General features: G+C 52.5%; 1 protein-coding gene across 7 annotated transcripts; it reads left to right on the top strand.

Annotated features, from left to right (window-relative positions):
• Positions 1–62: 62 nt before the first annotated feature.
• On the top strand, positions 63–15005 carry RD3 (retinal degeneration 3, GUCY2D regulator). Of its 7 annotated transcripts, none has more exons than XM_032317304.1 (6): positions 63–444; positions 1299–1433; positions 2859–2912; positions 10197–10247; positions 10609–11084; positions 12881–15005. In XM_032317304.1, exons 5-6 carry the CDS (start codon positions 10789–10791, stop codon positions 13176–13178), a joined length of 594 nt encoding a protein of 197 aa, XP_032173195.1. In that variant the 5' UTR covers positions 63–444; positions 1299–1433; positions 2859–2912; positions 10197–10247; positions 10609–10788; the 3' UTR covers positions 13179–15005. The 7 variants fall into 7 exon arrangements, with proteins under 7 accessions (XP_032173195.1, XP_032173196.1, XP_032173192.1 ...); XM_032317305.1 differs by having other exon boundaries at positions 2859–3020; XM_032317301.1 differs by having other exon boundaries at positions 1299–1504.
• The last annotated feature ends 1116 nt before the right edge of the window (positions 15006–16121 follow it).

Genomic DNA, 16121 nt, shown 5'->3' with positions numbered 1-16121 from the left:
CGGGGGCGGGACGCAGGCGCTCTTCACCATCTGGGTCTTCCCAGGCATCCGGGTCAGGCCAGCCCGGCTCGCTCTACAGATAACACAGCGGCAGGTGAAAGAGGCTTAGGTGGGTCTCCATGGCAACCGCAGAGCAGGGGCGGGGCCGCTGCCTCCGAGGTTCAGGAGGAGCTGTGCTTCTGGCCTCCTGGGACAGGCGCACACAGTCCACAAACACCAGCCCAGGCTGGATCCTTCCTCCGGGCGTTGCTTTCTCTCCGTACAACTGCTGAGAGACAGAGAGGGAAGAGCCGGAGGCAGCAGCCCACCGCGATGACAAAGAGGAGGGACAGGTCTAGGAGGTAGTCTTCGTCCCCCGGACGCGCTCTTCTCTCTGGCTGGAAAGCAGACGGCAGGACCCCGCGGGACCCTTCACCCCCGGAGAGGCTGGCCTCAGAAAGCCAGGTGAGAAGGTGGTCTCCCCGGGAGACTGTGGCTTCCCCACCCGAACCCTGGAAGCAGCAACCCCACCTAAAACCTTCTGGACGTTAGAGCAGAGGCCGGGCAGAGCCTGGAGCTGGGAGGGGTGGCTTCGGGGCTGCGGGGGCTGGGCACAGCCTCCTGAGCTGTCGGAGCCCAGGGCCCAGATGGTTTCAGGGAGGGCTCCTCCGTCCCCATCCGTCCCACAAGGGTCGGTGAACTCCGAGGGATCCTCGGGGCTGTGACCTGTCCTGTGGGAAGCCACAGGTCCGTCTGCTCTGGAACTGGCAAGCCCCAGCCTTTTCTCTTCTGCTTTGATGGGGAGGCCCCGCGTAGGGGGAAGAGAGGTGAAACCCACGAGATTCATCGATTTGAGAATCGTGACTCAAGCACCTACTAAGAGCAGGCTCTTGGGACACAGCTGTGCCCAAGCCACGAGGGTGGTGTGTAGACCTCAGGCTGTGAGCCCCGGTGACACACCGGAGGGGTGGCCTGACGGAGCTGTGCGGGTACGTTTCCGGGGGAGGACAGGGCTTGGGAAGAGACGTCTGAGCAGCGACCAGCGGGTCAGCATAGAGTTTCCTAGGGATCGGCCACCCCTCTCCACCCCCACAGTGACTATGGGCCTGAGCACTTGACCCTTCCTGGTTGCACCTCTGCCTCAGAGTGAGGAGGACTGGCTGCCATTCATTCATTCATTCATTCATTCAGGAACCATCTATGAAATGTCTACTACATGCCAGCAGATTCAGCAAATAGAGCTCTTGCCCTCTCAGAGCACAGAGCTGGCAGGGGAGAGAGGAAAAGAACCAAAAAAGTGAGAAATGTATTCGTTACAGATGCCGTCAGATGCTGGGCCCTCGTGCCTCCAACGGCAGGCACCTCGGGGGCCGTCAGTGAGGGGCAGGCAGAGGGGAGCCGACCCTTGAAGTGAGCCTTACAAGAGGAGCAGGTGTTCGTCAGGTGGCCCGCAGGTCAGCAGGTCGGGCCGAGTCCCACCTGGCCTGGTGGAGTCCCGGTGGTTTTTCTACGATGCTGAAAAGAAGTGAGGTTAATTCGTGATCTATGAAGTGGGCCTTGGGCCTTGGTTCTAACAGGACTGGAAGGAAGGTCAGAGAGCAGAGTGCTTACTCTCTGCACATGTTTCAAGGCCTCTGCCCAGAAAGAGGGTCTGGCTTCAGCAGAGTCACATTGCTTGGTCTCTGAAACAGGGGGCAGCTTGGACAGTCCAAGAAGTTGCCACCCCATGCCCGTGGGCCTGGGGGACACGCGAGGCAGCCCTCGCTCTGGCCAGCAGACACCCCAGGTCAGTTGTTAGAGCCCTGCTTCGGTGGGGGGGCCTGGGCACCGCTCCCTTTGTACTGAGACAACAGCTTCCTGACCAGGGCTCTACCGTCCCTCCCTGGCTGGCCACGGGGCTAGCGGCCTGGCACTCCCCAGAGGCAAGGGATCCTCTCATGCCTGATGTAGGGGTCTCAGAGCCTTGCTTCTAACTCGAGGACACACCCCTGATTGTTCCCTCCGCTGAGACCATCCCCGCTCCCCTCTGACTGCTAACTGCCTGGGACCAGACGCCTCTTGCCCTGGAGCTTGGGGATGGTTTTTCTAGCGTATCTAACGAGCCACAGCTGGTGATAGTGTCTCCCAGGGAGCCACGGAAAAGAGGCTATCCTCAGGGATGTTCAAAAACAGGCTGAAGGAAGAGCTCAGAGAGTCTGGGGGTGGAAGGGATAAGGAAGGGGAAGGAAAGGTAGTGAATGCAGGAGCTCTTCGCCGAGTGATGCTGAAAGGCAGAGAGCGCATGGGAGGGCTTTCCTGCTGGTGGGGGTAAACTGAGGCTACCACCTGCAACTTCCCTCCATCCAGGGGGCAGAGCTCTCCCAGTGCCATGACCAGAAGACAGGGGTAGGGCAAGGCTGGGAACAATGCTGGAGTCAAGCTTGTGCCAAACCATAGGGTCCTTTATTTTTTATCCTTTGGAAGTCTCTAACACCTTGGGACACATCCTCAGCAAAATGCTTCTAAACACATAAAATTCAGTTAGGAAAGAAACCAGCTGTACTTGAAATGTAGCTATTTATGTATTTTTTAAAAATCAGTTTAAGATCTAGTAATCTATGTGCCTCTCCATCAACATGTAAAATGATGAACTCTAGTGGCAGGGCTAATCCCTCCAGGAGCACACGGTCAGGAGGGAAGAGACAAAAGGGACACAAGCTAGGACGGGCCTGTGCAGCGAGGGAGCGGCTGCAGTCCGGAGTACAGTGCCATGAGGCATGTGCCCACCCTGCCCACGGCCGATGCCCAGCTCAGACGAGGCCGGCTGGTGTTGGGAGATGAGCACAGCTTTTGGCAGAGAAAACCTAAGTTCAATTCTTCCGCCTTTCTATCCCTGCCAGATGCTGCCTGTGTCCAAGCCACCTGCACTGCTCCAAGCCTCAGTCTCCCTGTCTGTAAGTTGGGGTAATAAGGTACCTACTTCCTGGTACTGTGAAGATCAGGAAAAGATGTCCACATAAGGGCTTTATAAATGAACAAGACATTGAGGTTTACACACTCAGGTAGGAAAAAGAAAAACACCCTTCTTTATTTTCAGTAACTCCCGGAGGGAGCCCCAGCACGGCAGCCGGCCCGCTGCACACTTTCACCTGCGTGTGGCCGGGCGGGGTGTGTCGGAAGGCAGGCCAGCCCAGCATCCGCCGAGGCTCGCTCCCTCCACACCCAAGGGCATCCGTGCAGAAATGCCACGGTGCAGAGGAACAAGTCAGGTCCACCGGGTAGAATGAGTTGGGAAGGCTTCCTGCAGAAAATGAGTTCTGAGTTAGGTTTTCTCCCCAAGCTTTAAATTGTGACTATGCTCCAAGATGCAGGAGAGTTGGAAGGGGAGTGCCCTAAAAACCCATAAAACACCCTGGGAGAAAACCACCGTGAATACTTTGCCCTACTTGCCCTCTCTGTGAGTATGTGCATGTGTATGAGACATTTTTCTGAAGAACTGGAACAGAAGACACTGCTGACCGTGATACTTCAGCCATGAACCTTTCCACATGGCCTCCTAAGTTGGGCTATTTGTCCCTTTTCCCCTACAACCATAACACTATCTTTATACCTAAAAAGATTGACACTCCTTCCCTAACCTAAGTTCATATTCCAATTTCCCCCAATGTCCTAATTGGGTTTTTTTTGTTGTTTAATTTTTAAAAGGTTATTTATTTGAGAGAGACAGAGACAGAGATAAGGACAGAGATCTCACACGAGCAGGGGGAGGGGCAAAGAGAGAAGCAGACTCCCCGCTGAGCAGACAGCACCCCCCAGCTTGATCCCAAGCCCCAAGATTATGACCTGAGCCAAAGGCAGATGCTTAACCGACTGAGCACCCCAGGCACCCCCAGTCCTAATTGTATTAAACAAGGATTCAATTCATGTTTGTGCATTGGAGGCAGGTTGTAGGTGCTGTTGACTGAACGGGAAGCAGGCATTCATCCTGGGAAGGTTCCAGAGTCACCATGGTGCTGCCGAGGCCCAGCCGTGAGCAAGAGTGTGAGGGGACCTGAAGCTCACACTGAGGAGTCTGGCTCTGCCACAGAGGGAGGGGCTTAAACCAGATTTGGGGGATGGGGAGGAGTCGAATCCAAATTGTACGAAGTCCCCAGGGAAGACTACGCTTGCTGTTCTGATGAGTCTTCTGGGTGTCATGGGACCCCATTTGGCCATCACATTCTTCCCCAGACGGTCACAACAAGACTCAGTGGGGGCTTGGCTATGGGTCAGGTCCTGGGGATGCTGTGGGCTAAGCCAATGACCTCTGGCGTCGGTGTGGCTGGCCCGCCTCTGTCCTGCTCTCTCTCTTTATCCCTCTTTATCCCTCTTTCTCTCCTTTGCCCCTTTAAGAACTTAATCAGACCTGCTAAAGAGCCTCTCGGGACAACAGCTGGCACCGGAGACAGAAATAGCTCCAGCAGAAACCTTGTCTCTGTGCATGGCTTCAGCCCTGCTGAGGGCTAGGGGAGGAGGGAGAAAATTCAGAACCTGCCCCTTGCCCTTAGGAAGCTCCACCACCTGGGCCAGAGAGGCTGAGAGCCCACAGAACCCAAGACTCAGGCGAGGTCACCCCGCACAGCCCGGGGTGAGCACCTGTCTTTAGAGGCCAGCTCGGGTCAGGAGCCCAGCCTTGAACCCAGAGGAGAGGGACCCTGCCTGGGATTGCACTGTAGACCACACCTTGGCTTTCTTCTACCCCACCGTCCTGGGGCAAAAAGTCTGGGGATTGGGAAGTCATGCACACCTGGAGGTCACTTCCGCTCCAGATCAGGCCTTAGATTCTTAGATCCAGAATTCCCGACCCAGACAGTCTCCCGTCTCCTTCCAGAGCCTGAGCAAAGTCTCCTCTCGGGCCCAGTCTCTCCAGGGTGGGCGACATCATCAACATGAACAGTCCCAGGTCTGAGTGTGGCAAAGAAGTGGGGGCTGGTACGCATGTGGATGGGCCTTAGACGTGAAAGCTGGGCTGTCCCCACATGTTTGCCAGGTCCCTCGTGGTGTGAGAAGAAAAGGGAGACAGGATGAGGGTCAGAGCTGGCTCAACCCATGCTGCTGTGTTCTAGCAAAGAGCCCTCTCCTGGGCATCCCAGAATTCTCAGTTGGGATCCGAGCCCGATTTTGTTATTGTTTTTGTGAAGGTACAGTTGACAAGGAAGGAAAAGCAAAACATATTTTATTGAATAGTCTGTTAACCTAATTTGTAACTTAAACAAATGTTTAGACACATGGAATGTGAGGTTCTGTTTACGGCACTGCCCTAATCCGCTAGCAAATGTGTGGTGCCCTGACCGGGCCTGGGGTGGCTTTGCTGCCAATACTTGGAGGCCGGAAGGGTGTGGAGATAAAAGTTGTCTTCAGTGCCTCCCACCTTTCCTTTCTTCTGTTCCCCTGTCACAGGAGGATCCTCTATGGCTATGGCCGAGCCATTAGCAACAAAAGGGATGGGCCTTGAGGGCATTGTGCTAAGTGAAGTAAGTCAGACAGAGAAATACCACATGATCTCACTTATATATGGAATCTAAAACGAAACACTGAGCTCAGAGATAAAGACTGGTGGTTGCCAGAGACAGCAGGTGGAAAGCGGGGGAGGGCCTGGGTGCAGGAGGGCCTAAAGGTACAAAATTCTGGGTATAAAATATATGAATCCTGGGGATGACTATAGTTAATAACATTGTATTGCATGTTTGGAAGTTGGTAAGAGAATAGACCTTAAAAATTCTCATCACAAAGAAGGCAATTGTAACCATGTATTGGGACAGTTATTAACTAGACTTATTAGGGTGATCACCTCACAATATATATGAATATCAAATCATTATGTTGTACATCTGAAACTACTATAATGTTACATGTCAATTATACCCCAGTAAAAGAAAAGAAAATAATGTTCTAGATAGGTGCAAAGGCCAAAAAGCAAGAGAAAGCAGGGCATGTTCTGGGAGGGAGTGTGTGTGTGTGTGTGTGTGTGTGTGTAGGGCCAGGAGAAAGGGGAAGTTTGATGAGACATGAAGCTGACCGTGTGAACAGGAGCCACATGATAAAGGGCCCGGAAGCCATATGAAGGGGTCTAAGGACATTGGGAACAACCGAAAGCTTTTAAATACCCCTGGGCTTAAACACAGGCCACAGACGCTGACTATTGGAGGCCCCACCCCACATCACATCAAACAGCATCATACAAAGGATCCACGTTATGATTACTTTTAAACAAAACTTTGAAAGGGGTTTTACAACTCTAATTTGGAATTATTATCAATTTTTTAATTTCAATTTTTCAGATTTCTATTGATATTTTGAAGCCAGTGAAATTTGCAAGGGAGGAGGTATGGGTGTGACAGGCTCACAGCTCACAGACCCCATGCTCTATGTTACGGTATCTAATGAAAACGAAATAGTGATATGATCAGGCTTATGATTTAGAAGAATCCCAGTTTCAGGGCACCTTTCAGGGTGGCTCAGCTCGGGATTTGATCTCAGGGTAGTGAGCCCTACATTGGGCTCCAGGCTCAGTGTGGGGCCTACTTAAAAAGAAAAGAAAAAGACCACGTTTTCTAAATCTTTGAGTGGAAGCTGTTCAGTGGGTATGGAATTTCGATTTTGCAGGAGGAAAAAGTGCCAGAGAACACTTAATAATCACATAACACCGTGCTTATAGTTACCACCACTGTACTGTACTCTTAAAAATCTTTCAGATGGTAAATTTCCTTCTATTTGCTTTTTTTTAAAAAACACCACAATAGAAGGGAAATAGAGTGGAGATTAGATCAGAAGGACCATCCCTGGGTTGCTGGCCAGAAGCAGCTGTAATACATCTGGCAGATGGTCAAGACCAAAACTAAAGGAGGAAGAGAATGGACAGATTTAGGAGAATGGTAACACTTAAATTTGGAAGAATCAACAGGAATTGGGTGTAAGGTCTGACTGATGGGGCAAAGGAAGAGACAAGGACGATGCATGAGACTGGGCAACTGGGTTATGCCCACTGCCAGGCCGGGGCCGGGGAGAAGCAGCAGCCGCAGGGGCAGGATGTGGAAGCTGCTAGGGGAGGTGTCCAGGAAGCATCTGGACACCGCACCTGGAGCTCAAGAGACAAGCGGCTTCCGGATTTTGATTTGGGAGCTACGGACATGGAGGAAGCAATTAGAGACGAGCGAAAGGATGGAGGCCTATTAAAACGAGACAGCCTGGGACAGAGCCCCAAGGGACAGCAACAGCCCAAGGAAGGCCAGGGGAGGGGCGCCCATTCGGGGTCTGAGAGCGAGTCCCAGGAGGCAGACTGCGGTACAAGGCAGACCAGGGTGGGACCTAGACCAAAGATTGTGGCTTGACGGAAACCAATGGAAGATTCTTTCCACAGGAAGGAAGGGTCAGCGGGGTTGGGTTGGGAAGCCTCAGGTGAGTTAGGACCTGTGCTGTCGGAAGGGGTGTGGCAGGGAGTGGAGGGTGTTTGGAGAGGGGAGGGGGTCTGAGGCAGGTGACGTTCGTTCCAAGGCATCACATTCCTCCACCCTGAGTCCCACTGGTCCCTTCCCCATTCATTCATCTTCCAGGCTGGTGACACTCCAGGGACAGGTGCCCAGCATTGAGAGGCAGGTGCAGTATGGCCTGGAGGGGTTGCGGGAGGTTAACCGAAGACGTCTTCCTGGGGAAGGAGGGCCTGGGCCAGGTTTAGAAGCATCCTAGTGTGAGGCTCAGTGGGGCAGAGAAGCGGGAACCATCCTGGCAGTGTCGGTCCTCATGACCACACAGCTCGGCCAATGTCTCCTCCTGAGGAGGGGTCTCCACGTGACAGGAGAGTGTGGAGCCATGGGGGCCGGAAGGGACTGTCTCTCCCGTGGCCGCTGACCAATGCCCCCTCATTCAGGCGAGGTCAGGTCTGTGGGGCTGCTGGCTCTCCTACCACCATGCCTGCCTGCATTCATTCATCATTCATTCCTTTTTTTCATTCACTCATTCGTTTGGCATTTATTAAGCACCACAGCAGTACCACCCAGCACCAGGGAGGGAAGCATGAATAGGGCATGGTCCTCACCCACGTAGGGAGTCCGGGAGTCAGATGGTCACGCTCCATGAAATGTTCCTGGGGCTGCGCGAAATGTCTGTGCAGAGCACAGTCAGGGCACCAAGTGGAGCGTGGTCACATCAGGAAAAGTGTGTCAGGGAAGGTGTCAGGAAACACTTCCAGAGAGGAGCTGAGTCTGGTGGTAAGTCCCCAGGCAGGGGAGGGAGGGACACTGAGAGAGCAGGGGGCTGTGAGTGGCCCAGCGCCACCAGCAGCCCCTGCGGGGACTGGTAACCCATCCAGACTTGGAGCACCCTTCCATTCGGTTGAATGAACACCTGACCAGGTACCGCTCACTCGTCTGCTGTTAAGCATCAACCTGACCCGTGTACGTGTGAAAACACAAACACCTGCTACTACAGGGAACGCAGCATGTTCACTTACAAGGGGTCCCATTGCCTGATGCGACCAGATCCCTTTGCCTTGGGCAGAGGCTCCTGGTGTTCACGGCTCTCAACACAGCCCACCCCCATCCCTCACCCCCTTCCCCACACTACACCCAGCTTTGTGATCCTGAACACAGGAAGCAGTTAAGGGCAGAGAATCTGAGTGTCCTGATCCCAAGAACAGAATCTGATGGTTTGTGTCCTTCCCTTGCAACCTCCCGGGGAAGGAGTCAGGGTGAAATTTGAGGCCCCGCTGGTGACAGTCTTAGCTGAGTGGAGGGTGAAAGTTTTAAACTTCCTAAATATAATGGTTGCTAAGGGAATTGGTGGTTCATGGGTAAAGAGGAGGTTTCGTCGATGCCACTCCGGGAGGCTACTGTTGCCCCATAATACTTTTCCTATTTGTGTCTGATTCTCAGGCATTACCAGTTCATTTCTCTGCAGGGTGGTGGGAGGGCTGCCTAAAAATGTGTGTGTCCCCATGCTTCCCAGCTATGTTGTTGAGACTGAGTTCATCCGGTCACTTTTCTCAGCATCTGGAGGGTCTGGGCAGGAAGACCATTGGTGCAGGAATTGGGAGCTCCTTAGAGGGGGGGAAGGCATAGACATGGGGGTTGGGGCATTTCAAAGACCCACTTTAGATTTTAGCCCAGGAATGGCCCTCACCTTCACTGCTGTCAGAGGCACAAACCCATTTCTGACAGGCATCATTCATCCAGCCACCCTTCCAGTCAGCCATTCACCCATCCATCCGTCCATCCGTCCGTCCGTCCATCCGTCCGTCCATCCGTCCATCCATCCATCCATCCGTCCATCCGTCCATCCATCTGTCCATCTGTCCATCCGTCCGTCCATCCGTCCATCCATCCGTCCATCCGTCCGTCCATCCGTCCGTCCGTCCATCCATCCGTCCATCCGTCCATCCGTCCGTCCATCTGTCCATCTGTCATCCGTCCGTCCATCCGTCCATCCATCCATCCATCCGTCCATCCGTCCATCCATCTGTCCATCTGTCCATCCGTCCGTCCATCCGTCCATCCATCCGTCCATCCGTCCGTCCATCCGTCCGTCCGTCCATCCATCCGTCCATCCGTCCATCCGTCCATCCATCTGTCCATCTGTCATCCGTCCGTCCATCCGTCCATCCATCCATCCATCCGTCCATCCGTCCATCCATCTGTCCGTCCGTCCATCCATCCATCTGTCCATCCGTCCATCCGTCCATCCATCCATCCATCCGTCCATCCATCCATCCATCTGTCCATCCGTCCATCCATCCATCCATCCGTCCATCCGTCCATCCATCTGTCCATCTGTCCATCCGTCCGTCCATCCGTCCATCCATCCATCCATCCATCCGTCCGTCCATCCATCCACCATCCATCCACCCATCCACCCCTCTAGTCATCCATTCAGAAAAGCTGTGTTGTACAAGACCTTGTGGAAATATGATGAGTGAAAGTCGCGGCTCGTGAAGCCGATGCTCCTTGCACACGTCTCTTGTTGTACCATGGCTGGGTCTCCACCCAGGACACCTTCTCCATCAGTCCATGTGTCTGAAGCCAGTATTCCCCCTTCAGCCTGCTCTTGTCCACAAGCCTCCCATGACCCCCTTCACGCCCAGAGTCACTCCTTCCCCTCCCCGTCAGTGCCCACCGTGTGCTTCACCACTCCCATGGGCCTCTTTCCACTGACATCTCCTGGGCAGCAGGTGCCTGATCTGCTTTCGTGTGTGTGTTCTTCCACAGATGTGTACACAATGCTGGATCAGTGCTTCTGAGTGATTGAATGAACAGCAGGTAAGTTGTGTCCTTTGCAGGATGAGGTCAACCCCATACAGTTCCCAGCTTCCTTCAGCAGCAGGCTGGGGCATTAAGAAACCCAGGGTGTTTTCCTGTTGGGTTGACAGAAGATGCAGTCATGTATTTTTCCCCCTTACATAAGATTGTGCAGGGATAAGATTGTGCTCAGCCATACGCAGTATATTTCCTTCTTTATTTGGAGTTCATGGGGATTCCGGAGGCATCTTCCCTGGCCTCCGCCCTCAGGATGTATCAGGGATCATTATAACCATGAGACTGTCATACTTTCATGTGGCGCTTAGAGTGCCCCAAGTTTATTCACAACTGCTTCTCACGACAGCCCAATCTTGTCTTCCAGAATTAGAAATGATGGCGCAGAAAGGTTAAGCAACTTACTCCAGGCCACCCAGCTGTGACGGCGGAGCAGGTTCTCTCGGGTCCCAGCTCTCCTCTTTCCCCTTGCTCTCCCCCACCCTAACTGACAGGGGGCCCAGGAAAGACGCACTCCTTCCCTGTCTCGGCAGGGGCTGGGGGGGCCATGTCCCTCATCCCCTGGCTGCGGTGGAATGAAGCCCCCTCCAGGCTGTCCTCCCGGAGGCCCGCCGAGATGGTGCTGGAGACGCTCATGATGGAGCTGGCAGGGCAGATGCGAGAGGCAGAGAGGCAGCAGTGGGAGCGCGGCAACGCAGTCAGGAAGATCTGCACCGGGGTCGACTACAGCTGGCTGGCCAGTGCCCCCCGGCCCACCTACGACCTCAGCCCTGGCGAACGGCTACAACTAGAGGACGTCTGTGCCAAGATCCACCCTTCCTACTGTGGGCCCGCCATCCTCAGGTAACCCCTGCACAGGCACGGGGCCCAGCAGGTGCACTGCTACCCCAGGGTTGTGGCTGCAGGGAGAGGGGCCCCGAGGCCAGCAGGACAGGAGTGGGGGCATGTGCATGATCCAGGGATCCGTTAAAAGGAGTGAGGCAGAAGGAGGAATCTGCAAGAGCCCAGAGCACACCAGGCCAGAGCTAAGGGCTCAGAAGGAGGCAGGAGGCAGCTCTTGGGGGGCACAGGACTTTTAATGGGAGAGAACCTCAGGCCTTTGAGTTTTCTGTTCTTCCTGAATTATCACTACCCTGGATTTCAACACAGCTGGCTCTTTCTCCTCCGTTGGTTTATTGTCCATATTACCTTCTTAGAAAGGTTTTCCATACAATCTTCCCAAAATTCAGTTTTTAATTATCCTTTGTCACACTAGCATTCATAATAGTTTGCCTCAGGGGACTGTGCGGGGTGTGTGTGTGTGTGTGTGTGTGTGTGTGTGTGTGTGTGTGTGAAGTGTTCCGAGGCTTGGGGCATTGAACACGTAGAGATTTAGAGCTTGGGGACCACAGTCTTCCTGAATATAAATGTAACCTCAATAAAGTTTGACCCACAGGGCCCAGTCTTGGCTGGGTTCATGTTAAAGTCGAAGAAATGTAGTCCAGCAACCAGCAGTAATTTCAAAAGTTGCTCGGGTTTACGTGCAGTTCTCAAACACTAGTAAAGAAATACGGGTCCACAGTAAAACGTCAGAACATCCCCCAAATCTCCAGCCACACATCTCTTTAACCAATGTAAGCATCTCTTATACCCCCTTTTTCTTGGAAATTCTCCTTAAATTCCTTCTCTGTCTCCAGTCCTATCCATAGCCCCCTGGATTTTGTATTCTTTTTCATGCCCTGCCCCCCGCTTCTTCCTCCAGGCTGAGAATCTTACCCTCTCCAGCTTCTCTTGTTCTGTACTTCAGAATCCCCCCAAAATGTACCTACTTCCAGAAGCACCCGGGGATGGGGGAAACGGGGGGAGTGAGTCATGGGGATGGGGCTGGGGAGAGAAGCCAGGTGGATACACAAAACCTCATAAATGAGGGGGAGTCTGGGAACACACATATGATCGTGATCACCCCCTCACCTTTCCCGTCCCACTGCTGAAAAGTGTGAGAAGTCCTGACTCACAGTATGGTGGAGGAAACCACTAAGTGGGCTTGCTGATAACTGTCCGTCATTTTGAGCTCAAAGCAGAGACGTTTTAGGCAGAGGAAAACCTCACCCAGCTGGTGGCCAGCAGCTTTGGAAGGAGTATGGCAGGGCAGTGACACCATCAGATAGACATTTTGAAGAGATCACTCTGGCTACCGGGGAGAGAAGGGTAGAAGAGGTTAGCCAGAAAGCCCCATATAGGTTAGGCCAGGCCATGGTAGCAGTGGGCTCCCCTTGCTACTCTGACATCGATAACCTGAGTCAATGTCAGGATCTTTACATACACAGAGACATAGACATACACATACACACACATATCATACACATACACATATACATACACACACACACACACACACACACACACACAATGGCAGCTATGACCCCAGTTTACAGATGAGGAAGCTGAGGCCCATAGAGGCTGAAAGTAGCTGAGGAGGTTGGCCATTTGAATTTGATTTGAACAATTTGATTTGAACTCAGCACGGGCCAGAGCAGTAGGGAGGCGCGGTGGTTTCTGACTGATGTCAGAAGTGGGGAGCTGGCGGAAAGGGCACTGACCCCTGGGCGTGCACAGGGAAGCCGGGGCAGTTTGACACCTGCCCGGCGCCACACCCGCAGGTTCCGGCAGCTGCTGGCGGAGCAGGAGCCCGAGGTGCAGGAGGTGTCCCAGCTCTTCCGCTCGGTGCTGCAGGAGGTCCTGGAGAGAATGAAGCAGGAGGAGGAGGCCCACAAGCTGACTCGGCAGTGGAGCCTGCGGCCCCGCGGCCCCCTGGCACTTGCCAACTTCAAGACCCGAGCGCGCATCTCCCCCTTCACCAGTGACATCCGGACCATCTCTGAGGACGTGGAGCGGGACACGCCGCCACCGCTCCGGACCTGGAGCATGCCGGAGTTCCGGGCGCCCAAAGATGACTGAGCCATTCCCTCCCCTGCCCAGGAGCGGAGCCACCAGCGGGAGGGCATGAGAGGCCGGTGACTGGTCCCGCGTCCCGGAACCTCCCCCCTTCCCCTGACTCCCAAGAGGTGTTTCCTTCCCAGGACATTCCGATAAAATGAAGGACTCCGTCAGGCAGCACTCCCCCATCAGCCCTGAGCCCCGAGTTAGGGCATCCATCTCCTCCCTGTCCCTCCCACAAATCAGTGGGAGCAGCGCCTCCCCTGCCTCGCAGAGATTCAGGATCTTGGCAGACAAGATCTACCCCAGGGGAGGGGAAGAGTTTGCCAGGACCTGAGTTCTCACGCCCAGTTCCGGGATGTCCTATTCACCCCTTCACCCGAGTAAGGGGCGCTTGTTGGGTAGTGTGCATTCTCTGCTGGTGGCTCCTAGGTCCTTGCCTCTGGGACAGGCAGGGCTGAAAGGGACCACAAAAGCCAATAGGTCACTCTCCTCCGCTGGTGAAATGAACAAACTGAAGCTCAGAGAGGGCAAGATTCTTTCACCTTAAATTGCAGCCAGATTCCCCCAAGGGCCGGGAGGTTGTTCCTGGGTAGGTATAGTCTCTGCCCAAGTCCTGGGCTGTGATGGGACAGCTCCAAGGGCTGTCTCCTCCTGCCAGTGATCTGACACATCTCTGACCTTGGAATCGGCATGGAGGTCTAAGGCAGCTGGGATCAGAGGTAAGATGCCCTTGCCTCGCCCCAAGAGAATCATCATTCAGGATGTGGCCAATGCCTGGCAGCTCCTCCCAGAGCTGAAGCTTCAGGCTTCCTCCTTACTGCTCTGGAGAGCCCAGGGCACGGATTCCAGGGTCCCTTCTCTAACTGGTCATATGAAGGAAAGTGATCTCAAAATCCCTAACTGGTCTCAAAGAACCAAGGGAAATGTTCTGGAAGAGCCGCCCTACAGGGTTCACTGTCCTTCCTTTTCTAATATGGTTAGAGCTGGATACGGGACATGTGGTGCTCCAATGTATGGAAGGTCAGGCGGCTTCCCTGGGCTGAAGTGGGGTGTGGGGGGATGGGTGAGGAAAGTGTCTGTCCCCAGCTACCAGGGCATGCTCAGAAAATGCAAGTGGATCTTACTAATTAGTCTAAATAAAATGCCAGGAGATAAGTCTGTGGGGACAAAATCCATATACTCCCTGACCAGGCTCAGTAGAAAAAAAAAAAGTGGTTTTTAAATGATCTGGTTTGGGATTATTTTCATTCAAGTCTGGACGGAAAATCCTAAGATGATGGAAAACCTCTTATCCAATACAGTCAAGATGAAGGAGTTGTTTCATTACATACCTGGCGGCAGTTGAAAAGCACTTAAATGAAAATGTACACCTTAAGCTTCTTACATATTTTATGTTAAGACATAAGAAAAAGTTCATTTAATTGCCAAGCTGTGTTCACTCTTTTGTGACATGTATTGTCTGATGAGGATGCCACACTTATGTTTTATTGGCTCATCTGTCCTTTAGTCAGTCATACCAATAAGAACAACCGGCACAAACAAGTTTAGAAAGAGCAGAAGGGACCCTCGGTAAGCAGACAGGTCACTTGGCAGGGGCAACAGTCATGGGGAGAGTTAGAATATGATCTACTAGCTGTGAGCTTTCTGGGTATCCTGGTTGGAGGTCATCTGTTTTCTCTGAGGGAATGGAATGTCAAGGTCAACCTAGCTGTGGGATGTGGGCTATACAGAGGAGGTCAACTAAGAGAATAACAACTCAAGAAATGGGCAGAAGACATGAACAGACATTTCTCCAAAGAAGACTTACAAATGGCCAACAGACAGAAGAAAAAGTGCTCAACGTCACTTGGCATCAGGGAAATACAAATCAAAATCACAACGAGATACCACCTCATACCAGTCAGAATGGCTAAAATTAACAAGTCAGGAAATGACAGATGTTGGTGAGGATGCAGAGAAAGGGGAACCCTCCTACACTGTTGGTGGGAATGCAAGCTGGTACAGCCACTCGGAAAACAGTGTGGAGGTTCCTCAAGAAGTTGAAATTAGGGGTGCCTGGATGGGTCAGATGGTTAAGCATCTGCCTTTGGCTCAGGTCATGATCCCAGGGTCCTGGAATCGAGCCCCACATTGGGGTTCTCCTGATGGAGAACAGGAGAAGCCTGCTTCTCCCTCTCTGCTTGTGCTCTCTCCTGGTCATAAATAAATAAAATCTTAAAAAAAAAAAAAAAAAGAAGTTGAAAATAGAGCTACCCTACAACCCAGCAACTGCACTACTAGGTATTTACCCTAAAGATACAAATACAGTGATGTGAAGCGGCACGTGCACCCCAATGTTTATAGCAACAATGTCCACAAAAGCCAAACTACAGAAAGAGCCCAGATGTCCATCAACAGATGAATGGATAAAGAATATGTATACAATGTGTATACAATGGACTATTACTCAGCCATCAAAAAAAATGAAATTTTGCCATTTACAATGACATGGATGGAACCAGAGGGTATTATGCTAAGTGAAATGAGTCAATCAGAGAAAGGCAATTATCATACGACCTCACTGATACGTGGAATTTAAGAAGCGAAACAGGATCATAGGGGAGGAAAGGAAAAAATAAAACAGGATGAAACCAGAGTGGGAAACAAACCATAAGAGACTCTTAATCACAGGAAATAAACTGCGGGTTACTGGGGGAGAGGGGGGCGGGGAGATGGGGTAACTGGGGGATGGACATTAAAGAGGGCATGTGATGTAATGAGCGCTGGGTACCATGTAAGACTGAGGAATCACAGGCATGTACCTCCGAAACTGATAATACTTTATATGTTAATTAAATTGAAAAAAATTTTCAAAAAGAGTATCTACTGCTTTCCTCCTTCCCCACCACCCTACATGAGCCCACCCTCCGCAAAGAAAAGGAAGATCTGAGACTTTTAACAGATGTCCTTTTCTAAGTTGAA

Source organism: Mustela erminea, chromosome 17 (assembly GCF_009829155.1).
Source record: "Mustela erminea isolate mMusErm1 chromosome 17, mMusErm1.Pri, whole genome shotgun sequence".
NCBI classification, from domain to species: domain Eukaryota; kingdom Metazoa; phylum Chordata; class Mammalia; order Carnivora; family Mustelidae; genus Mustela; species Mustela erminea.
Note: the sequence above shows the minus strand (reverse complement) of the source record. Positions and strands in the feature narration are given on the sequence as shown.

What these genes read in the sequence shown, in the direction of transcription:
- RD3 (XM_032317307.1), top strand. Translation starts at nt 10,789, where the DNA reads ATGTCCCTCATCCCCTGGCTGCGGTGGAATGAAGCCCCCTCCAGGCTG. An exon ending in TGTGGGCCCGCCATCCTCAG is followed by an intron (nt 11,085 to 12,880) that starts GTAACCCCTGCA and finishes CCACACCCGCAG; the next exon opens with GTTCCGGCAGCTGCTGGCGG.